The following is a 23,191-nucleotide window of genomic DNA, read 5'->3' as shown; positions in this document are numbered from 1 at the left end:
CGCACCGCAACGGGGGGCGCGCTCTCCCCCCAAAACCGCACCTTGGCCAAGGACCGCTCGGGCGCCTGGAACGATTCCACCTGAGCGGAGGCAGCGACGCATCAATCACGGAAGAGCGCGGGGCCGAGTTGCTCGCCAACAAGCGCTGCAATTATTTGCGTATCGGTTTGCACGTGGGTCGCGAGCGTTTGCTGGCCTTGCGCGCAGGAGGCAAACGCTGGCGCAACTCCGCGCTGCCTTTGCTGCCTAGGATTGCGCCCTAGATGCGCAAACGGAAAGGGGACCCGCTGGGACGCGCGGGCTGCTCGACATGAGGGGCAGAAAGCGGAATGCAGGCAGGAGGAGGGAGGAAGGGAGCATTTAGGGAGTGCGGCGCGGAAGAAAAGCGTTTGGGCGGCCTAGGAGTTAAACGGTACTGCGTTGTTCCAGAGTTTGTAAGTTATAACGGAGCGGCATCTCATCTGGGTTGTAAAACGGGGAAATCGAAGGCAATTAGAGGAAAGTTTGCAGCCGGTGTGCAAAGCTGGTGCCCTGGCGCCCCCTTGTGTTTCCAGGCAACGTCGGGCCAAAAGCAATAGATGGTGTTTTTGGGATCGGTAACAGTTACAGCTGCTGCAACAATTGCTTGGTTCCTTCGAGTTCGCGTGTGGTGCTCGGTCTGAGCTTTCTCCCAGTTCAGAGGCAGACCAGATTACAAAACCAGGAGCGGCAGAGAAGCTGGGGGGGGCGGGGGGGGGGGGGGACTGTGGGCACACAGGGGCCCAGGGGCCCCACGTGGGAAACCCCAGAGTCACAGCTTTCCTGAGGATGCCTATTTAGACAGAGAAAGCCCAGCAATCCTCTGCGTGTTTTTAGACTTAGCAACTCCCAACATTCATGGCTGGCTGGAGAGGGTCCCAAATACAATGACTGAAAGCTGTGGAAGGGAAGAAAGATTTGTGTGGTGGGTGAAGTACAGTCTGTCCCTTAGAAGACGGGGAGGGAAAATTGTAAGCCAAAACATCTGGAGCACCCACAATTCCCATCAGCCCTCGCCATTGGCTGCAGCTGATAGAAGTTGCAAAAAAAAAAAAAAAAAACCACACACACACCTGGAAAACCGACAAGTTGTAACTTGGCGCCCTGCAGATGCGTTGAACTACAGCTCCCATCAGCCCCAACCAGCTGATGGTAGAGACGGATAGACGTTGTAGTCCAACACATCGAGAGATTGCCGAGTTGAGGGCAGGTGGTTCACGTTGTCGCCAATCTTCACGAAGAACCCCGCATCGATTTCTCGGTCTATCCACCTCTGACGCCTGCTTTTGCCCTTACCCAACATGTCCGAACCGGGGCCACTCGGCATCAGGCTCGGTTGTCGCCAGTCCAAAGAACTCCCCCATATCCCTTCAACAAGATGGCTATCCTCGGCTCGGCTGCGCCTACTGAGGCTGCGTAAGGCATGTAGGCCTCTTCCAAGATGGCCTACATGCCTTCGGCAAAGCATGCCCTCACCCGGGAAAGCTTCCTGCTCACGCTCCCGGCTTTCCGGAAAGTGTGCCCTCTTCCAAGATGGCCTACATGCCTTCGGCGGAGCATGCCCTCACCCGGGAAAGCTTCCTGCTCACGCTCCCGGCTTTCCGGAAAGTCTGCCCTCTTCCAAGATGGCCTACATGCCTTCGGCGGAGCATGCCCTCGCCCGGGAAAGCCGCCTCCTCACGCTCCCGACTTTCCGGAAAGTGTGCCCTCTTCCAAGACGGCCTACATGCCTTCGGCGGAGCATGCCCTCACCCGGGAAAGCTTCCTGCTCACGCTACCGGCTTTCCGGAGAGTGTGCCCTCTTCCAAGATGGCCTACATGCCTTCGGTGGAGCATGCCCTCGCCCGGGAAAGCTTCCTGCTCACGCTCCCGGCTTTCCGAAGAGTGTGCCCTCTTCCAAGATGGCCTACATGCCTTCGGCGGAGCATGCCCTCACCCGGAAAAGCCTCCTTCTCACGCTACCGGCTTTCCGGAGAGTGTGCCCTCTTTCAAGATGGCCGCACCCCCTCAACGTGGGGTGACGTGCCCTCGCCGAAGATGGCCTCCCTCCCGTAACCCGCCCGTCTGGCTGCGGCGTGCCCTCGTCCAAGATGGCCACTCTTCCGCATTCTGGAGGGGCCGACGCCAGGGCGGCCATGCCTTTGGAGGGCAAGAGGCCGGCCGGTAACCGATATATATATATATATATATATATATATATAAAGATAGCTATCCCGCGCCCCCTCCCCCGCCTCATCTCTGACTCCCGGCATGCCCCGCGGGCCCTCGCCTCACCTCGGCCGTTCGCCGCCCGGAAGAAGGAGCCTCGGCGGCGGCGGCGGTTGTTGACAACATGGCGGCTGCCGCCGCCTCCTCCGTCTTCGTGTGGGGAGCGCGAGGCGGCGGGGCGAGCCCGCGGGAGGCGCTGCTGCCGCCTCGGGAGCCCTGAGGGACGCGGGGCGGGCCGCCACCGCGCCCCGGGCCGCGCCGCCATGTCCTTCTTCAAGCGGAAAGGTACCTGGGGGTCTTCGCGGGGGGCCGCCCGGGGGTCTTCGCGGGGGGAAGCGCCTTCCCGCCCGGGCTGGCGGCGGGGGCGGCGAGCGGGTGGAGGGCCGCGTGCCGGAGGAGCTGGTCCGCCTCCCGGAGCTGCAGGGGGCTGCTGCGGGGGGGGGGGGGAACGGCGACCCCGCCCCTTGGACCCCCTTGGACCCCCGGCCCAAGGAGACGCCCCCTCCTCTGACGCACGACCCCCTCCCCGCACGGTGCCCCCAGGGATTCGGGTCGCAGCCTCGACCCCCCCATCTCTCCCTGGTTCCCAAGCTCCGGTGGGGCCCCCCACTCAGCGGCAGAGGCGCCCCCCGCCCGCTTTGCCCCCTCCCCCGGATTGAAGCAGGCGGGCCCCTGCCCCGTGTGTCGCGCACCCTCCCTTATGGCACTCTACGACCTTTGCCCCCCTTTTGCCCATCAGGAGCCCCCCCCAGCTCAGGAAGGCAGCCCCCTCCCCGCAACAGCCTCCCCCTGTACTTGAACCCCCTTTACTGTGCGCTCCCCTTGAGCCCCCTTCCCTATCCGCCCGCTCCTTGTGTCTCATGGCTCTTTTGCTTGGGGCAGCTTGATAAAAGTGTGTGTATGGGGGGGGGGTCTGTGTCTGAACTGGGGGCACAGTGAAGAAGAGGGGAGCTGCGAGGAAGGGTTTGCCCGTCTGATTTTGGGGAGCGTTGACAGCTGGCACAGGAGCCCCTTTTTTTTTCACTCAGAAGTGACCAAACTTGAGACGGCCGGGGGCCCTTGCACTCTCAAGAACAAAGGGTCGTATGATGGGGGTGTGAGCTGTGGGGGGGGCCTGTCTTCCCGAGTTTGGGGGTGGCGGGCTTGGGTGGGTGAGTGGAGAGGGCCTGCGTTTTGTGGGGAGTGCGATAAAGGGGCTGAGTGAAGTGCGTTGTGGGAAGAAAGCTGTCTTTCCGGGGGGGGGGGGCTTCTGAGGGGGGTCTGTGTTCTTGGGGGGGGGGTGTATATAAGGGGAGGGGTCTACCTTCCTTCTGCTTCAGGTAGTCTGAGCAGAGTGTGTGGGGGGAGGTTTTGCAACCGACAGCAGGTGGGGAAGAGGAAGCCCATGTCCCGGCTGGGGGTGGGGGGTGAACATCAACTTGGGGCTGGAGGATCAAGAGCCGTGTGCGAAGGGGGCGCCGTGTGGTGGGGAGCTGGGGCGGGAGGGGAGTGAGGAGGGGCTCCGATTCCTGGAAGGTGGCTGTGGTGGACTGCAGGAAATCAGGTGAGCGGCAGAGAATGAACACCTTGCGGAAGTTACAGGAGGAGGAACGGGAGGTGGGAGCCCCAGGGAAGGATGGCCGAGAGGTTTGTGGACGGGGTGGCTGAAAGGGGGGGTAGGGTTTTCCAAGGGGCAGCGGGGTGTGCCCAAGATCTTGGCATTGGGTCGAGGAATGTACCCGGCATCCACAGACCGGGCTGTTATACCCAGCGGAGAAAGAAGCCAAGCAGGGCCGGGGCGCGGCCGGTGTGTGAAAAGGCAGCCCAGCAAGCGGGCTAGGTGTGCGCGGAAGGAGCGTGGCTCTTCCTCTCCGGCCTCTGTGGCGAAGCCTCTTCCTCGCCTCCGAGCACACCCAGCCTCCCCGAGTGGGAGGAAGGGCGCACGTGAACGTCCTTGAAGAACTTGGTTTTTCTCTTGGCCGCCGCTTTTGCTGCGGCTTCCGTGCACTCCGGGAAAGCGGAGGGGGGCGCTCCTGCTGGAGTCGCCGTCAGCAGCTCTCCAGCTCCAGCCGTGGTCCAGATGCTACCGGGCCGGGATCAGCAAAATCTGGATGAATTATCTGCAGTGAAGCAAGACGGCAACAGCCATTACCAGCAAGGAAACACCTTGCAATGGCTTTTTCATTAGGCAAAAAGGTCTCAGCTTTCCCAGCCTGCAAGCTCCAAACCTGAGCCAGTGTCTCTGGTGGAGCTGCTCTCCTATTAGAAACCCTTAGCTCTTTCTCTCTCTCTCTCTCTCTCTCTCTCTCGGTTTGGAAACATTCCTCGTTTTAATAATTTAGGATGTGTGACTTGAACTAGTGCAGGAATTTCAAAGGCTCAACCCAGGCCTGGCACGAACAGGTTCCTAAACTGGGGATTTGCCAGAACTTCTGCGCCCAAAGTAATATAAGCGAGTCAGATATTTTTAAAGCTTTTACTAGTGTTGTGGGGAAGGTTTCCGTGTCATGTGAAGCCTCCTGTGTCATGAGAGACCCGTTCTGGGAGCCTCGCTGGTGAGACTAGAGCAGGTACCCTGAAAGGTCGGAGCCTTTGCAGGTGCCGCCTTGCCTGCCTTCTCTGAGTAGGTTGCCCCAAGGGTGAAGGGGTGAGGTGGGGTGTGGAGTAGGAGGCACTCTGGAGCCTTTCGGGAAGAGACAGACTACAGATGAGATAAATACATCCTCATCCAATCATTTAAAGTTGGTCCTGGATCGTGGCTTGCAGCCGGCAGGGACACCTATGTACGGTTGACCTCAAAAAACCTGATTTCAGGAATGCCCTCGAAGCGCTCGCGTTCTGCTATTTTGCCAAAAACAGGGGAAAGGCAGCAATAGATAAAGGAAATAAGAAAACATGCCTGTTGGCGTGTTTTGAATTAAACCCACAAATTGTGGGTTGCGTAATGCACCCTTCGTGTGTGCGGGAGACTTTTGATGGGGTTACTTTCATGCTGTCAAGCAGATACTTTTAAGGCATGGTGAACATCTGCATCTGATAGGGGCAGCTCAGCTGTTCAGCTAATGCACTGCGGTTGATTTACGAAGGGGCTTTGCCTGTCGGGAGAATCCTGAGCCGGAACTGCTACCAGGCTTGGTAGCTGCCGGTCAGTTAATCAAGGTCCAGGATGGCAGGGGATGAATTTCTGGAGGCTTCGTAGGCTCAGGTCTTTTCCAGAAGCAACACAAACCAAAGGGGAAAGTTTGCTGCCTGGACACTCTTTGTATCTTGTGCAGTCTGTGCAACAAACATCAGCATAACAATGTTTTCTTTCTTCAAACAGTGTTTATTGCCCAGACAAAAGAAAGTGTTGCTGTGATACTCTGTAACAAAAGAGATTTGAGACTGATGCAATTGTAAGATCCGGCTGACAGCACCTTGAATTTTCCATTTATTTATCTAGCATGTGGCTTGTCATACATGGACGTGTGTGTGTGTGTGTGTGTGTGTGTGTGTGTGTGTGTGAGAGAGAGAGAGAGAGAGAGAGAGAGAGAGAGAGAGAGAGAGAGGCATTTGAACAAGATTAAAAACACATTTAAAATACAAATGTTACAAAGATCTCTATTCAGACCTCAGTGTCTGAGCCATCTTTCCCACAAATTTCCCCAAAGCAGTCAGTACAGAAAACTTAAGATAAGGCATCTCGTGGTGCCACTACAAAGCAAATTTGCTTTGTGGGCAGCTGGCAAGCATGGGCTCCACTGCCCTCCTCCATCCTTGGCGCTCTCGTGGGCCTAGTCAGGCGCCGGAATGCAGGTTCACCTTCCTGCCTCCATGTGCTCCTGAGCGGCCCATTAAAAACAATGGCGTGATCCATCCTGCCCAGTCATACGGGGCGGGGGGGGGGGTGCCGTGCTTGGATGCTTCCCTTGCCAAAAACTCCCCGAACATGTATTTCTGGGGGTTGCTTCACCAGAATCCTCCTTCCTCCAACTTTCTACGTGCAAGTATAATCTGTTGTCGAGTATGTGGGTGTGAGATTTTGGGATGCATTAACAGAAGTATTGCTTTCAGATCATGAGAAGTAGTAGTTCCCCTCTGCTGCTCACTAGGCAGACCTCAGCTGGAGTCCTGTGTCCAGTTCTGGGCACCAAGATTTAAGAAAGATGCAGGGAAATTAGAAAGGGTCCAGTGGAAGGCAACAAAAATGACCCAGGGTTTGGAAACTGCCCTATGAGGAGAGACTGGGAGAAATGGGCATGTTTAGCCTTGAGAAGAGAAGACTGAGGGGGGACATGATATCCCTCTATAAGGCTCTCACAAAGAGGAAGGTCAAGATCTCTTCTCGCTGATGCCAGACACGGAATAATCAGCTCTAGTTGCGACAGCCCAGATTCAGGCTGGGCGTCAGGAGAAGCTTCCTCACGGTCAGAGCAATACGGCCGTGGGACCAGCTGCCTGGAGAGGTGGGGGGCTCGCCCACCCTGGAGACACTCAAAAAGGAACTGGGCAGCCTCTGAGTGGGATGGTGTGACGTGGCGTCCTGCAACCGCAGGGGGGTGGACTTAATGGCCTTCATGGCCCCATCCAGCTCTGCTATTCTATGAGATTCTCTACCTGTGGTCTGCAGCTGGACAATCCCCCAAACCCTTTACCATGCGATGATTCTGAAAAATGCACTTTGGCTCCCCTGCTGGCAATCACAGCCGCCTCTGGGACATCCTCTGCGATAAGCACTCTAGAGGATGCCATAAAGGAGGTAAATGACTCCTAAGGCTTTTCTTAAAGGCAGAAAAGAAAGAAGGGATTGCTTTCAAGTCAGGGACTTTCCTTTACTGTAGTTGGAGATACGGAGAACAATACAGGGCGGTGTTTGGCAAGCTGATAGTGAGCGAGCCCTGCCCCTTTCAGGGCAAAGGCGCAGGAAGTGTTCGGCTTAGATTGCCTGTGAGTTCATATTGAGAGAGGCTGAAGAAGGTTCAGTTTGGGAAGGCAGCAGCTGAGAACTGGGTAGCCTTTCCCCATCTGGCGCCTTCCAGATGCCCGGGGCTTCCGTTCCCATCAGCCCCAGCCAGCATGGCCTATGGTGAAGGATCCTGTGGGTTTAGTCAACCACAACCTCTGGAAAGCACAGAGCTGGGGAAGGCTAGAATGTGGCGTGGCTTTTGAGGGTGTCTCCTAAAGGCCCGTTGCCAGGCAAAGATTGAATGGGGAGTCTCTGGGGAGAGAGGTCTGAAGAAGCTTTTTGAAGTGTTGGGCTTAAGGTATAAACTGGCAGCCCATGCTTAAGTTTTCAGACATCGATGGAGCTGGTGGCCTTTTCTGCATTACTAAAGAAACGGGCTGTGGTGGCTGGGAAAGCGATAGGAGGCTGTGGAAAGCCTAGCCTCTTTGCTTTAACTTCCGAGGTGTTAGTGGGCCAGCTGAAGTTGGTGAGCAATGCACGACCCTCCAAGTGCCACAGAGCGCTCGGTGCAGCTTGGCCCTCATCGGTGTGAATCTAGCACAAATGCCACTTTTTAATCGGTCTATATTGCTTACGATATTTATAAGCGGCCTGCCGTTCTGAAAGTGCCTGTCACCTCAGTACTGAAGACACCCGGTCAGATTCAGACAAGCCGCTCCAAGTCTCTCCAGAGTAAGGAACGCTTACCTCTCCTCTGCAGCCCTGGTGACTTTAGTGGCACATCCAAGATAATCGATTCACCCCGTCCTGTTCTTTGAGACCGACTTGGCAATCCAGAATTTCAGATAAGTTCACACTGTCTGCTGGCCCACAAAGAGGTTTGTAGCCCCCTTCCACTCATGTCCCTGTGGCAGATAGTTGACCTGAAAGACAGCACACACTTCTCTGGTCTGGTTGCCTGGAAGTGATTTCGAATCGCCATAGGTAACCAGGCTAGTGGACGTGGGCCAGTTTCGTTGGACATGAATGTTGCATGCGGTTTCAGGCTCTTCTGTGTGATTTCTAACTCAAGGCAGTTGGGTGGGCTCCCTATCTACAGATACCTGGTGGAGTTTATTCAGATCTCTTCCTGAATCTCTCCTCGGAGGTCTGTCTGTGTGACAACATCTTTACTGTGCTGGAACATGACTGGCTTTTGCTTTAAAAGTGGTGCTCTGTTATTAGTGCGTGAGGCTGACAGTAATTCAGAAATATTTGGGCGTGACTAGCAACGCAGGCCACCCTGGGTGATGACATTCACTGAGTTCCTGTTACGGGAAACAAATTGCCAGTTAAGTAGCCTCGTGGCATGACACGGACAAGTCTGGGCGAGTGAGATCAGAGCAGGAGAGCCTCGGTTCCAACCCCCATCCGGCCATGCATGGCGCCAGGCTGTGCCTCCTGTCTCACTGCCCTCACAAGGGCGGTTGCGAGGATGGACGCTGGGGTGGGGAGAACATGCAAAGGACCCCAAGCACCTTGGAGGAGGATGTAAAGGATGCGAGGAATACCAAGTCATTTGAGATCAACCAGCTGGGAAGAACCTGGTCTGTGTTGTTGTTGCGCACGCAAAGGCCTCAGGCACTCACCGGCAGCTCCAGCTGAAAAGGAAACTCACAGGCAAAGCAGGGCTGCAGTGTCTGAATAATTGTCAGATTAGCGGAAACTAATTCGCCCCCTCCCCTGCAGTGCTTCCAGCATTATTTTTGATGCGAGAAGTCCCAGTGCACTGCAGCAGCCAAGGGGTGTCCCCTGAGAGGCATCCCGTGGGAGGAAAGGGTCTGGGAAGTGCCTCTGCCAAGATGGCGGGAGCTTCCTGGTCCCTTAGAACAGCAGCTGCCTCTGCCACCTGAAGGACTTTGGTTCTGGTGTGGGCCTGCCGGCTAGGCATGGCAGGAGTTGCTGCCCAGCACACCTCGAAGGCACCGAGTTGTGGTCTGGTGCCAAGTTGTGGCGTTAAACCCTTCTTCCCGTATCTGCATTTATGCAGATTTAATCTGTTAGTGAAGGCCTGGATGATTACTCAGCAAGGGAGATTTATTTAATGCGATGGCAGCCCTGGGGTGAAAACATCTCGGGTTACCAATTGCACTGGGCCCTGATGTGCTCCTCCAGTGATTTCTTTTTGAATCTGGCAAAAAGGATACCTTGGGAGGATACCTGTTTGGATGAAGGAGGAGGGGGGATGGAGAATAAGCCCCCCCCACTGCTTTTCAGCTCAAAACGGTGCTGCCAAAACAGCTGCTTTCTTGCTGGAGTGGCAGGAAGCGTGAGAAAGAAAGAAACCTGGCACATGCCGCCTACGAATGCTGGAAAAAGCGCAGCATCTCGGTGGTGCAGGTCGGCAATCGTGGGCCCGCTTCCCGTCTGCTAAAAACGTGCTTCTTTAGAGCAGAGGGAGAAGTCGTCTTAGTAAGAGCCTGGCCACCCGCTACCTTCGCCATGCCCCGTCCAGAAGGAAGGGAAAGTGAAAGCTTTGGCTGGCTGTTGATCTAGTTTTCTGAACGGAAACTGCTCACTGCTAGCAGCATCCTCAAAGCGCCGACTCAACAGATTCCAGGGCCTGCCGCAGCGTGCGTGACGAAGCTGCGGGTGACTCTGCTGAGGCCGTGCCAGGACATTTCCCCCCCCCCATTCTTAAAAGCACCGTATCTGGGGGCCGAGGCTCCTGAAATAGGTCATCAGGAGGGTCAGCGGGCCGCTGGAGGGTCAGCAGGCCGTCCAGACAGCGCGTTCCTCCGTGACCTCCAGCTTCTGCTAGCGCAGGGCGAACGTGTTCGCCTGGGTGAAGGGATGGGCAACCGAAGTGAACTCACTGGCTGCATCAGTGCCTCGTGAAAAAATGCTCTGTGTGCTCGGGAGCTGGCCGCCTGTCTCCCGTCCAGCTTGCTTCTTTCAGCAAGGCCACGCCGTTTGTGTGAGCGGTGAAGGAAGAGCCAAATGGCCATTTAGGCACGACCTGCGGAGATGTTGGTGTCCCCACCAGCCGCACTGTGATGCGGAAACGTTGCGCAGCACCAAGAGACCCGCCTGATGGCTGTGGGCAGTGGCCCCCGTTCTTCTGGGCCGAAATGGCACGGAGGCGCTTCAGAAAAGAACGCTTCACAGCCTGAGCCGCCTTGGACGACAGAGTAAAAATTAGCCAAATGGCCGTGATGAACTTTGACTGGGAACGCAGCCGTGTTCAATGATTGTCCGAGGAGCTCTCGCTGTCTGTTTGCCTGTGTGTGCGTGTTAGCGTGATTCCTCCTTCCCAAAGCTGCTCCTGGGATGCCTTGCCCTCATATCCTTTCTGGGTTGAGGCCCAGGTTAGACGCATTAAAAATTAAGTTACTCCGTTCCAGAAGACAAGTTAGGCTGCAGCCAGTATTAGCCTTCCCATCATGACCCAAATCTGTCCTTTGCCACAAAGTGCTCCTCTCTCCCACTGTCTTGGTACTGACAGAAATCCACCTAATGGCGGGGTTTTGTTTTTTGCAGTGAAAGGCAAAGAGCATGAAAAGGCAACAGAATCCAAGACAATTAAAGGTTAGTGCCTAGTTCTCAAGTCTGAGGTGGGTTGCACAAGATGGTCTTAATCTGGCCAGTTCCACAGACTTTCAGGCTCCTCCTGTCTGTCATTAAGGGCACATGGTACATTATCTTTTAAACGTGGTGGAGGGTACACAAAATCCAGCAAACCCCCCCAAAGAAAGAAGGTTGAGGGAAAGGGGTGGGAAAAGGAGGCTCCCCGCCAGGGCCAACCAGAGTGGAACCCCCAGGCCAGAGTTCCCCCACGCCTGGTTTAACCAGGTCAGGAAGACAAGGCAAGGGGGCGAAGGGCCCCGATCCCTTCCTCTGGTTAGTTTTTCCCCTCCGTTCCAGCTGCAGCGCCCGTACATTCCCCTGCGAGAAGCACCAGGAACCATGCCGTGCTGGACGCCGCTGCACCGAGCCACGTGGCCATCAGCGCCATCTCCGCCAACATGGACTCCTCAAGCAGCCGCACGGCGGTTCTGATGAAGCACCCGGGCCACACGGAGGCCGTGCACTTCGGAGACCTGGGTGAGCCTCCGCCTCCTGCCTTCTCCTGCCCGGGCGGGACCCTCTGTGCTCCTCGATCGCGAGCCGTTGGCCCGGCCTGAATGAGCCGGGGCTAAGGAAGCACACGGGGCCGAATTGCCAGGAACTGCTAGCCTCGCCTTGCCCTCTGACCTCTAGCAGAAAGAGCATGGTTGGGTTGTACGTCTTTGCACGTTCGACTGTGTCGGAAGAGTTCACGTGGGAATAAAATGTTTAAACTTCGGCATAGCATTGCTGCTTGAGTGGAGCAGGGGGTTAAAAATTTGACAAGTGCCCTGATGAAATGGACTTAAAAACGGACTCCTTTTCATACACGCACTTGTACAAATGTATGAAACTGGTTGGCAGCACCCATTTTAGGAGGGATGTTTTGCTTTCCGTTCGTGCTCCGGTAAGAAGGGAGCCTGCTGCAAGAATCAGGCATATCAAGGTCTTGTTCTGTTGTGTTTTCTTTGGACGAATAGGTTTTTATGATATTTGCCATGCAGGTAAAGGGGGAAGAAGCTTGACTCTACGCATTTTCCTTGATTGGGGGGCAGCTGTAATCAGTGGTCTAGTCATGAATTGGCTAAATATCAATTAATGTGTTGACAGTCCTGCTATTTCAGAATGCAAGCGATCCAGGGTTAGAAAAGCATCGTTGCTTTGAAGTGTAAGCTCCTTGGGGCAGGGCACTGCAAAGCACCCTGAGCACCCACTGGCGCTAAATAAGTGGTACTGATGGTGAACTAGCAAGTAACTTTCTCCCTTTTGTGCCTCCCCTTTAGGCCGATCTTGTCTGGACTACCGGGCTGAAGAGACCAAATCCACCCTTTCAAAGACACTTGAGCAAGTCCTCCTGGACGCGGTGGCCCTCCCGTATTTCATCCAGTTCATGGAGCTGCATCGCATGGAGCATCTGGTCAGGTTCTGGCTGGAGGCCGAGAGCTTCCATTCCACCACATGGTCCCGCATCAGAGCACACAGCCTGAACACGGTCAAGCACAGCTCCTTGGCCGAGCCCGTCTCCCCTTCGCTCAAACAGCACGGCACCTCCGTGTCTTCTCCCTCCTCGGAGTCCCTGGACAAGCGACCGGAGGATTCTGGCCCACCTTGGCCCTTGCAGGTCAAGCCGTCGGCGGCCGAACTCAATGTCCGGACACACAGCCTTCGCAACGATTTGCTCCTTTGCCAGGGGGGCGCGAAGGCCCGTCTTGGGCCTGGAGCAACCGAGGTCGAGGGCTGCAGTGCTTTCGAGGATCCTCACAACTCTTCCAAAAGCTCCGTATCCAATAGAAACAGCCCTTCCTTTTCGTTAAAGGACTTGTCAGGAAAACTCATGAAAAGTAAGTCCCATCTCCCTCCCTCCCTCCCTCCGGCTTCCCCCAGAGGTGCTCGGATTATTTCAGCCCAGTTTGCAAAACAGCAATTGGGTGGCTTCCAGCTGGGACCCCGGAGAACCAGTTGAAGTTGATGCATAAGCACCCTGAGCCCAGTGGGACCGGGTGTCCCCCGGAAGGGCTTAGCTCATCCTTTGGTGTTGACCCAGCCTGCAGTTTGGGCTGGATAAGGCTGCTGAATGTGTTGGGCATAATTAGAAGGCAGAAACCCTTCAGCTTGTACGAGCACAAGCACAGAGCTTTTGGCAAGGAGGGCCCAAAACTTGGTAGCAAAGTACGTGGTTTGCATGCAGAGAGCTCCAGGTTTAGTCCGTGGCATTGGAGCAGGACGGGCAAATGGCCCAGCCTACAGAAAAGGCAATGTTTTCTGTGTAAGGTCGTACCCGTCCTTTGGAGGAAGGCATGAAGAAAGCTTGAGTTCGTTGGGCCTTCGCTTCGCATCAGCCCTGTTTTTGCCCAGCCAGTGATGAGGGATCCTGGGGCTTGTAGGCTGAATCATCTGGAGGGCTGCAAGCCTCCCATCCCTGCCCCACAGCTCCTATCCCCTCTGTACCGGCTGGCCTGGCCAGAGCTGATAGGAGCCATGGGGCTGCCACAGACAAGGAGAAGGAAATGGTGGGTCCCCACTCATCATGGCTTCCCCCAAGCGTGGCTTGTCTGGCTCAGGATGCCCAACACGTGAAGCAGACTCTCCTTCCCGGTTTCCAGATTTGCTTCACGGGAGGAGAGCCAACACCTGTGTAGGTGTGTCGCTCTCCCTGCCATACAGTCCCTCACTGCTTGACTGCCCCAGCTCCCCTTCGTTTCCGTCTCCCTTTTCCTTCCAGCTATAGAACAGGACGCAGTGACCATTTTTACCAAATATATTTCTCCCGATGCTGCTAAGCCAATACCAGTTACAGAGCTGATGAGGAACGACATTGTTGGTAAGTTCCTTGGGAAGGCGGGTCCTGGGTTTTCCGGGGGCCCATTGCACCGAGGGCAGGACTGTTTGGCCGCAGCGGCAAAGTGCACGGATTCTCTGGCACGTGTCCCACTCCGAGGGGCCATCCGAAGCCCTCCGTACCGTGTGCCGCAGAGAAGGCCCTCCAAACTGGCCAGTCACCTTCCCAAGTGCAGGATTCTGGGCCCTGCGGGGCGCCACTAACGCATGACCTTGGTGACCTTGCAGCAAAGATCTGCGGGGAAGACGGACAGGTGGACCCCAATTGCTTCGTTACAGCACAATCGGTAGTGTTTAATGCCATGGAACAAGAGTAAGTCGGTTGGCTCTTTTGCCAATTTTTTTTTTTTAACAATGTGGGGATGGAGCCCTTCCTATTCTAAGTTTCAGGCTCAGCTCTTCCTGGGTGCAAGAGTTATGCGGAGGAGGGAAGCTGAAGCAAAATTCCCCCCTACTTGGACTAGAGGGAAGAGTACAAAACCGAGGGCCGCAGGCGAATTCTAGCCTCCCAAAGCGTCACCCTTCAGCCTTCTATGCTTGGGTCCCAGCTTTGGTGTGGCAATCCTCCTTGTAAAGGTTGAAATCCCTCTCCTGAGGCAGCATGGTTTTGTGGGAAGAGTGTTCAGGTCAAGCAAGCTGGTGCTGGGGGCCCTGCTCCTTCTGCTTTTGGCCCCGCAGACGTTCTCCGGAATGGCCCTTGGGCCCCAGGTGCAAAGAGGTTCTGCACTCGTGAACTAGAGAGCCATTTTTAACTGTCCAGGGAGCTTGGGGGGGGCGGGGGGGGGGGGACACGACACCAGCCATTTCCTGCCTTTCCTAGGATCCTCTCCAGTGGGGGGGCACGCGACGGCTGAACCTCAGCCCCTTGCCCCTTTGGCCCCACCGCCGGACGGTTTTGCTTGGACCGTCCTCTCTGGGCAGCATGAGGTTAGCAGAGGAACCTCCAGGGCCATTTTGCACTTGGCCGAGCTGGTGCTGGTCTCCGATCTGCTCCCGGCGGCCGCTAACGAGACCCGTCTGTCCCTCATGCAGGCACTTTAGTGAATTCCTGCGAAGTCACCACTTCTGTAAATACCAGATCGAGGTGCTGACCAGTGGGACTGTTTACTTGGCCGATATTCTCTTCTGCGAGTCTGCCCTCTTCTACTTCTCCGAGGTGAGGACATCACCCCCCCCCCCTTTTCGACGCGTTTCAGCTGTGCGAGGCAGAGCCGACCACCGTGCTCGATCTTCACGAGATGGGCCCCCTAACAGCCCTAGGAGAAGGCGACCCTTGCTCCCATCTCCAAGAAAGAGGGCTGAGACTGCGGTGGCCGAATTCTCCACCAGGGATCCTCAGGCCCCTTCCTCCCCCCTGCCCCAACAGGAAACAGCCCGCTGCGGGACTGGGGAGGAGGAATCCTGCCTCTCGGCAGCCAGTCTCACAGTTGCAACATCCTGGTCTCTTCTCCACCGCAGCACTCGAAAGATCTGTTCGGCTGTTTCCTGTCCGTGCAGCTGCGCTCTCCCCCTGCCGGCTATAAGAGCGAACTTAACAGAGGCAGAGTGTGAAGGGCAACCTTAAAATATATGCTTAAAAAGCACCGCTATTTTGAATAGGCAACTGAGAAGTAGCACCTTCGAGAGTCCTTGAGAACTGCCTGGTGTATTCCTGGCAAAGCGGAATCTTAGCAGAACAGGCTGCTCCTAAGCGTTCTCGGCCATATGTTCCCCTTCTCGTCCCGTGCGGGGCAGGCCTTCCGATGAAACCAGCAAGCAAGGTGCTAACGTTCTTCCCACCCCCAGCCTGCAGTGTGTCCATCGCCGTGGGTTGAACAACCCGCGGAGGACTCGCCGGTCGCCTAGCGAAGCGGGAATGGGCTGTTGGGCAAATCTCGCTTTCAGTGGCCCAGTGGTTGCGAGGAGGCCGAAAATCTTGTCCACCCCTTTGAAATAAGGCTGACAGTGACCCAGCTCCCAGGGAAGCTGGGAGCGTCTGCCTCTCTCTGGCTGCATGGAAAGACACTTCACGAATGGGTGGGGAAGGCTGCGCTCTCATGCCTTGCTTTCGCCCCTTAGTTCATGGAGAAAGAAGACGCCGTCAATATCCTGCAGTTCTGGCTGGCGGCAGACAACTTCCAGTCTCAGCTGGCCGCAAAAGAGGGGCAGTACGACGGCCAGGAGGCGCAGAACGACGCGATGATCTTATACGATAAGTGAGTGGCGCTCCCTCTCCCGACTTCTCTCACCCCGAGCAGCGCTTTCTCACAAGCAGGGCCCCCCATCTTGAATGTCCTGTTCAGAAGTTGACGCTGGGTGGGTCGAGTGGCAGCGCGATCCAAACTTGGCAAGCGGGGGTCCGCGGGATCTCCAAGTTAACCCTAAGTTAAAATATTAATAATTCCGGCCGCCTTGGTGGCTGGAGCAAAGCTTGGAAGCCTTCGGTATGCAAACTAGGTGGTGGTGGGGAGAGGGTGGGTGCAGAAAACTCTCCCATAACTAACCGCCTCGGTTTCCTCGAGAGCACAGGAGTGCTTTATTTAATGTATGTGTTTATTTATACGTTTTATACCCCCTCTTAGTGAAAAAAGGGAGAGCAGCCTCCCATGACATTACGGAGGATAACGGAGCATATGCTAACATTGCTTGCCTGCCATCCTGCAGTCTAACCACGAGGCTTGTCCCCCTCTCCCCATGCATAGCATTCTGGGAACGGTAGTTGTCCGAGGAAGCTGTGTCTTCTGAGACCTTCCGTCCCTTTCCCTAAGCAACGCTCCAGCATGCTGTGGGGTGGAACTGCTGTCACTCTGGAGAGAGGCCCGCACGATGCAAGGGGTGGCTGGCTTGGATCAGGGCTGGGTGCCCCCTCCCAGTTCAGGACCAGGACGGGAGTGGAGGCGGGGGGGAAGAAGCACGGGAATTGCAACTGGCTGCTGCTTCAGCCTCCTGAGAAAGTTGGCTCGAAGCTCTAGTCCTCATGACTGCAAAGGAGATACATGGACGCAAGGCCTGTGCGGATCTCCAAGGCCGGAGACCCTAGGGGTCAAGTCCCAGAATCCTGCCACGCCCCTTGCCTTCTTCCTATGAAGAAGGGCAGGCCATGGGCCACGTTTTACCCGGGGGGAGAGAAATCGAGCCAAGAGGGAGAAAGGGGCGTGTTGAGCTTGGATCGCTGTAAAACCCGTCGCCATTGTTTGTGGGGGTAACTTTCTCCTCCCTTGTTCTGCTGCTGCAGGTACTTCTCCCTGCAGGCCACTCACCCTCTTGGTTTCGACGACTCCGTGCGCCTGGAAATCGAATCCAACATCTGCAGGGAGGGGGGGCCGCTTCCCAGCTGCTTCACCACTCCGCTGAGACAAGCCTGGACCACGATGGAGAAGGTGCAGAGTGCCCCCCCTTTCCTTCCTCCTCCGCTTGGAGGGGTGGGGGAGCCTCTAGAATCCGCCGGCAGGTTCAGAAGAGCTGCGCAATCCCTCGGCTGGGCTTGCCCGTGGGTGCCAGCCGTGACACACGCGGGGCGTCCGTCCCCGCCTCCCTCTTGGACTCGCCTCTGAGCTGCGGTCCCCGTTCCAAGCCCCTTTTCGCTCCCCCTACCCCCTCTGCCTTGCAGGTTTTTTTGCCTGGCTTCCTGTCCAGCAACCTTTACTACAAATACTTGAATGACCTCATCCACTCAGTCCGGGGCGACCCATTTGCGAGCGGGAGCCTTCCCCAGAGCACCCACGGCCTCGGCAGCGCTTCCGAGGGTGACCCCCCCACAGGTTCCACGGACAGCTCCGCTCCCTCCCAGGTGCGTTCTCCTTTTTTAAAAAAATTTATACTCTGCCTTTTTCCTACAAAGGGCTCAAGGCAGCTTGCGTCATTCTCCTCCTCCATCTTATCCCCACAACACAGCCCTGTGAGGCAGGTTGGGCTCAGAGTCTGTGACTGGCCCAAAGTCACCCAGTGGGCTCCACGGCCGAGCGGGGACTCAAACCCGGATCGCCTGAGTCCCAGTCCCACGCTCTTAACCACTACACCACGCTGCCTCTCCTTGGCCCCTTCCTGATGGCCACTCGCGAGCCTTGCGTTTGCTTCGGCCCCTGGCCTTCCCCTGCGCCGAGTCCCTTCGCCCCTGCCTCGCCCCCCCCCCCCGCTCTTCTGCACATGGTACTTGCCGTCTGGGATACGCAGAGGTAGGGGTACTCGGACATTGGAGAAGCCGCCCCGGGTGCGTTTTGCAGTCGCTCTGTCCCATTCTGTCCCCACCTCGGTGGGACTGTATGAGTCCAAGCAGATAAAATGCATTCGTACGTATCTGCGGAAATTCGTACTCTGTAAAATGGGGAAATCCTCCCAGAACACGTGGTGGAAAACGCACCCTTTGGGACTGTGCTTTTTATTTTCTACGACCGAGCTTGTGTAAAATTACGAAGCTTAAAAACGGGGCCCGTGAGTCTGTGTGACTCAAGGAGAATCTGTGGACGGATTTCTGGAAACTCACAATCATTGGGCCTCGGTGCAGTTCTTAATTTTACAGCTTTTGCAGGATAGAATTTTGTCTCGTGGTTTTTGATTTTTTAACAAAAAAGAGATTCAGCTTTAGTATTTCAGCCTTCCCCGAGTTTTCCAAATGTGTTCTGGGATCCTGGAAAGTTGGGTTAAGATTCCCAGAATGCCCTCTTTGATCCACGGCCTTGAGGTTTTGGTTTTTGTTTTTTCTCCCTGCCAAGCTCAAACTCCCTCCTTCCTGCCATGTCTGCACACACAATTCATGATTCCTGGAACTTACATTGCAGTCCAGCCTCAAAAAGAGTAATGTAAAAATCCTGAAAAACTTTGATGAAGCAATAATCGTCGATGCAGCCAGCTTGGATCCGGAGACCTTGTACCAGCGCACGTATGCCGGGTAAGGATCCTGGGGGGTGGCGAGAGGGCTCGTTAGGAGAAGCGCGTGGGGAGCATCGTCCCAGGACGTGACTGGGGGGCGACTGATCTCTCCCTGCGAGGTTTTCCTGCCGGCTGCGTTTCTGCCTCGTATGGCTGAAGAACGGGCGGGCATTGCCGAAGGTGTTGTGTGGCCCACGGTAGCGTTTTGGGGCCTTCCGCCCTTGCCACCTTTCGTGGAACCTCTGAGACCGTCTGGGTGCTTTGGGTGACAGGGGAGGGGGTGGCTTGCATGGCTGTACCCCCCCCCCAACGCCCATCTGCTCCCTGGATGCAAAGGGCTTGGCTGGCCCTTGGCTGGTGGTTGGGCAGCCGTGTCCGTTGTGCTCTCCAGGGCCGGCTCGTGAGTGGGCGGTGCCTTGCCGGCTTCTCTGCACAACCTGCCAAAGGTTAATTGCTCCAGGAAGGCAGAAATGGCCCCGGGACTGAGGGAGAGGGGAGCGAGGGTTGGGTTGGGACTCAGGCACGTGTGAGCCCATCTGCCGCTCGGACAGTGGGTGTGTGGACTGGGGGTTGGTTGCCCTGTGTCCGGCTCTCCCTCCCCATCTGCCACAGCGAATGAGTCTCTCTCTCCATCTGTTGGCACTCGCTGCAGGAAGATGACATTTGGACGAGTGAGTGACCTGGGCCAGTTCATCAGAGAGTCAGAACCGGAGCCCGACGTCAAGAAGTCCAGAGGTAGCCAGCTCCCTCGCTGCGCTTGCGCTGCCACTCTCCGCCAGGTGGCCCTTGGAAGCCGCCGTGTTGGTAGAGGGCAGGTGCCTGGCATGGGGCTGCAGGTTCCACTGGATTTGCCACAGGTCGACCGCTTAAGGACGTGCCAGGAGACTCGTCACCAACCCGCGGCTGAAGTGCGGGGGAGAAGCGCTGGCAGCAGAGGCAGGAAGCCACTTGCTGGGGAACGTGGGTGGGAGGGTGCTGTTGCCTTCATGTTCTGTCGTGGGCTTCCCCACGGGTGGCCAGTGTGGGGTGGAACAGCTTTTGAACTAACGCCCGAAGGGCAGCTCCTAGGTGGCGGTAACGGCCAGGCGGGCGCCAGGAACAGCCCCGCCGCTGCAACGGCTTTCTGTCTCTGCTCCCAACAGGGTCCATGTTTTCACAAGCAATGAAGAAATGGGTGCAGGGCAACACGGATGAGGTAGGCCCGCTTTTCCAGCGTCGAGCCCGGAAGCCAAGTCGCTAGTCATGTCTGTTCCAAGCCAACACGGGGGGGTCTCAGCAGTGGGGGTTGGCTATTTTGTGCCGGAAAAATCAGGGCACTGCAGATGCGCAACCGGCGTAAGCCACGCGGATTAGTGCCCAGGGTCCACTTTAGCATCCGGGCTCTTGAAACTTGGCCGAGGGGGCGCTGTTTGCAGTCGCACGTCGGTGGGGGGCGGCTGGCTTCCCTGGGTGCCTGCCCCACCCCCAGGCGGATGGCAGTCTGTGCTCCACGGGCCTGTCTCTGCCCTAGGCCCAGGAGGAGATGGCCTGGAGGATAGCCAAGATGATAGTCAGTGACGTGATGCAGCAGGCGCAGCCCGGCCCGGCCGCAGACAAAGTCACAAAGGTAACGTGCCCGGGACCCGGGACCCGCCGGCTCCGTGACAGGGCTGGCAAGACGCTTCAGCCGGAGGGTGTTTCAGCGGCCCGTACAAGCTGGTGGCAGAAGGCTGCGGAGCGGCAGCTCATTTGAGCGGCACGCTCTTAATGGCCAGTTGTGGGAGGGGAGGGGAGGGGAGGGGAGGGGGACCAGGAGGAAGGCCTGTGGCTGCCCGGGAACCTCCAGCGGCTCCCCGCCCATGCTCAGCTGGCTCAGCCCGCTACTGCTGCCTTGCAGAGGGATCAGGCCGCTTCCGTCCGGGCCGGTGTGTTTGTAAGCACAAGCCCAGCGTGGGTCCTTGCAGCGGTGAATGCCAGAAGCACTTGTGTTTTGGCCTCTGGAGTGGGTTCTTCTTGCAGGATAACCAGACATTTCAGGGCGTCCGGTTTGAAAGCCCACGGCTACAGGAGACACATCTCATTTCGAGGCAGGCCTCTTTCCTGGCACGACGGCCCGCTTGGCAGGCCCCTGCCCATCCTGTCGCCTTGCAAAAGTGCTCCTGGTCCTTGCAGAGCACTTCTGTTAAGGCCACCACAGTCTGCAGCACATGGAGAGAGGGGGTGCGGCCTCTGGTAGTCCCAAGTGGCTTTCCAGCTCCCTCAGAAAAGCTGGAGGTGGGTTTGCCGCTGCTCCAGATGCACGTCCATTTTCAAACCAGCCTCTCCCTGCTTTCTCCTCCCAGCTATGATCTCCGGAAGCCCCAAGCGAAGGGAATGAGGAGTGTTTTTGAAGAGGAGACGGATGCGTCTCCCTCCGCCCTCCTCCTGCCAGAGTCTGCGGAACTGAAGCACTGCACAGAAGCCCCGCCCCTTCCTTTTAGAAAGAGCATCATGGGGAGGAAGAGAAGAGGACCCCCCCACCGGCACAGATTGATTGGCTTCCCCTCCAGCGTGCCCAGGAATGCGTTGCTTGCACCGTGTATCCCGCTCCGCCCACAAAGGATCACTCCTCTAAACACTCCGGAGCTGGAATAGGGTCCACCCTGGGCACCGGTGCCGGGGCTTCCCCACAAGAGGGTGCTAGTGGGGATTCGTTCCCCTTTTTTCAGGATGGCCTGGAGCACCTCACCCCACTGGACAGGGGCTGGGTGGTGATGCCAGTGGCCCCCTCCCCCCCTTTTAAAAGAGTCATACCATCCCAGAGCTGTTCTGGGTTTTCCCTACTTGAAACGTTCTGAGCGGAGCAGGGACCGGCCCTTGCCCTTCCCCTGTTCTGCAGAGAAGCAGGTGTCTGTTTCCAGCGGCGTCTTCCTCGGCTCACCTTCAGTCTGGCCTGAGCACCGGCCTGGCCTCTTCCTGGGACGTGGGGCTCGCACGCAGGCCGAAGGAACTGAGGGTGCCCCGAGGGCCGTGGGCAGTATCCTATTGACCCCAAGCCGTGTCCCTTCCCCAACTCTGTTCTTTTTAAATGCCAGTTTTGAGCCATTGGGCTTCCTCCTTCCAAGTTCCCAGTGACCTTCTAGGATTTAGAACCTCTTTCATGCCACCTGCAGTCGCTCTTGCTCTGCTGCAGCACCTGCGACAGGCAGGTAATTTTACTGGATTGTTCCAAGCGCTCAAAATGGGGTCCACTCCATTGTGCATGTGGGTTTTTCCTGGGTTTCCCCCCCCCCCAACACCTTCATTTCTATTGAAATACTTTTTCTTTGGAGAGGGTTTTTTTTTTTTAAATGCCTGTTTGCTTTTCTTGTTTTGAAGACCTGTGCAAAACAAACATACAAACACAACCCACTTCACCTGCAGGAGTGCTTCTGATCTGCCCTCCAGCATTTTGAAAGCTTTGATGGACGAAGCGAGCATTTAACGTTGCAATATCTGCCCTAGCAGACTCTCTACATCAGTTTGCCAGAAGCAAAAAAAGCTGTGTATAGGTTTTTTGGTACTGTGTACCACCTTATTGTCTCATGCCCAAGTATTCATGTAATTAAACCATATTTAATTGTGTTTTGATTGAATATATATATATATTCCAAATGTGTGCCTTTGTGTGCATTCCCTTATCTGCTTTGTCTTTCCCATGCAGAAGAACTCGGTTTTTCTCCTTAAACCTCTTTCAGCTCGAGGATCCAGATTTGTTTTAGCCAAGCAGTTGGGGGCCACAGCCCAGCAGAGGGAAGGGCTGTGAAGGCAAAAGGAGACAAATCCACAACACTAACGTGCAAGAGTGTTTTATCTTGCGGCAACTTAGCCTTCAGAGAGGCATTTCAGCTTTTAAAAAGGGGAAAGAACTGTGCACCAAAGCTGGGAAATGATTTCCTTTCTGTACTGCCTAGTTGCTAAAGCGTCCCAGTTGGTTCGCAGTCATCCATAGAGTAGAAAGCTCAAATACAGAGAAAGCACCAGTGTCCAGAATTGGACAACCATGTAATCAGCCAAAAGAACTCAAACACAGCTGTATTAAATAGAAAGCAGGCATAAATTCTCCATCGTATGTCATTGAATGCCACCAGCTGTCTGGGGGTAAGCGGTGCTCCCACCTGTGGCCAAAAAGGTGACAGGATTGGCAGGTAGGGCATCTGCAAAGAGAGCGGGGGCTACAAGGCTGATCCCAAAACTTCTGGGAGATGGGGGTTCTGTGAGAGACGGGAGAGTCAGAGGTGACGGGTACGAAACGAGGCCGGGGTGAAGACAGTGATAAGGGAGGCATTGTACCCCCCAACTCAGTACTGAAAGCTCAAAGGGGCCATCCCATAATGCTGGTAGGTGGAAGATCCAGGACAGATCCAAGACTTCTTCACAAGACATGTAGTTAGCTGTAGAACTTGCTTTCACAAAGGGGGGGGGGCTGGTTTGGATGACTTGGGGAGTGAACGGGAGTGAACAAATTCATGGAGGATAAAGTAGTCAATAGCTCCCAGTCTCCACAACCTAGTCTTCACCTCTGGGCCTGCCACTCCTTGCTGTTATTTGACCCTGGCTTGCTTGTGACAATAGACTGGATCTATTGCACTAAGCCAAGATCTCCACCCACCTCCATCATTCCTGGTCCTGGTGCTCCAGCCATTAGACATCTGTCACCTGTGCCCCATTCCTGGATAGTTACAGGTTGTCAAACTTTGAGTTCTCCTCTAGGTGAAGCCTGTTACTCGTCGTATGTCTGGATTCATACAACAGGATAACTCATGTTGCAACAAGCACCCTCGAGTGTGGGTTATCATATTATCTGAACCTGGCCAATATTATGCAAGTTAA

The 23,191-nt window shown here is 56.0% G+C and overlaps 2 protein-coding genes across 3 annotated transcripts in view; one reads left to right on the top strand and one right to left on the bottom strand.

Moving 5' to 3' along the window:
• Positions 1–1,153, bottom strand: part of ASPA (aspartoacylase) — a 74,047-nt gene extending 72,894 nt beyond the window's left edge. Inside the window, exon 1 of the mRNA XM_044430385.1 lies at positions 1,092–1,153. The gene's annotated coding sequence lies outside the window, so the exon portion shown is untranslated. The remainder of the gene's footprint in view (positions 1–1,091) is intronic.
• A 978-nt stretch (positions 1,154–2,131) lies between these two features.
• AKAP10 (A-kinase anchoring protein 10) lies at positions 2,132–21,973 on the top strand. 2 transcript variants are annotated; one of them, XM_044430234.1, is made up of 15 exons: positions 2,132–2,181; positions 10,610–10,657; positions 10,994–11,173; positions 11,959–12,516; positions 13,398–13,496; positions 13,742–13,826; positions 14,546–14,669; positions 15,572–15,708; positions 16,728–16,872; positions 17,103–17,282; positions 18,271–18,380; positions 19,014–19,096; positions 19,504–19,556; positions 19,872–19,967; positions 20,683–21,973. In XM_044430234.1, the coding sequence occupies exons 1-15, from the start codon at positions 2,154–2,156 to the stop codon at positions 20,686–20,688; spliced, it is 1,932 nt and encodes a 643-aa protein (XP_044286169.1). In that variant the 5' UTR covers positions 2,132–2,153; the 3' UTR covers positions 20,689–21,973. The 2 variants fall into 2 exon arrangements, with proteins under 2 accessions (XP_044286169.1, XP_044286170.1); XM_044430235.1 differs by lacking the exon at positions 2,132–2,181 and adding an exon at positions 2,320–2,511.
• Positions 21,974–23,191: the final 1,218 nt, after the last annotated feature.

The sequence above is a fragment of the Varanus komodoensis genome, unplaced genomic scaffold (genome assembly GCF_004798865.1).
Source record: "Varanus komodoensis strain SLA01 unplaced genomic scaffold, ASM479886v1 scaffold20_1, whole genome shotgun sequence".
In the NCBI taxonomy this organism is placed as follows: Eukaryota; Metazoa; Chordata; class Lepidosauria; order Squamata; family Varanidae; genus Varanus; species Varanus komodoensis.
Note: the sequence above shows the minus strand (reverse complement) of the source record. Positions and strands in the feature narration are given on the sequence as shown.

Excerpts from the sequence above, each read along its gene's own strand:
- AKAP10 (XM_044430234.1), top strand. The coding sequence starts at position 2,154 with ATGCCTTTGGAGGGCAAGAGGCCGGCCG. Across the intron at positions 12,517-13,397 it reads GTCAGGAAAACTCATGAAAA|CTATAGAACAGGACGCAGTG; the intron begins GTAAGTCCCATC and ends TTTTCCTTCCAG. Across the intron at positions 15,709-16,727 it reads GCGATGATCTTATACGATAA|GTACTTCTCCCTGCAGGCCA; the intron begins GTGAGTGGCGCT and ends CTGCTGCTGCAG.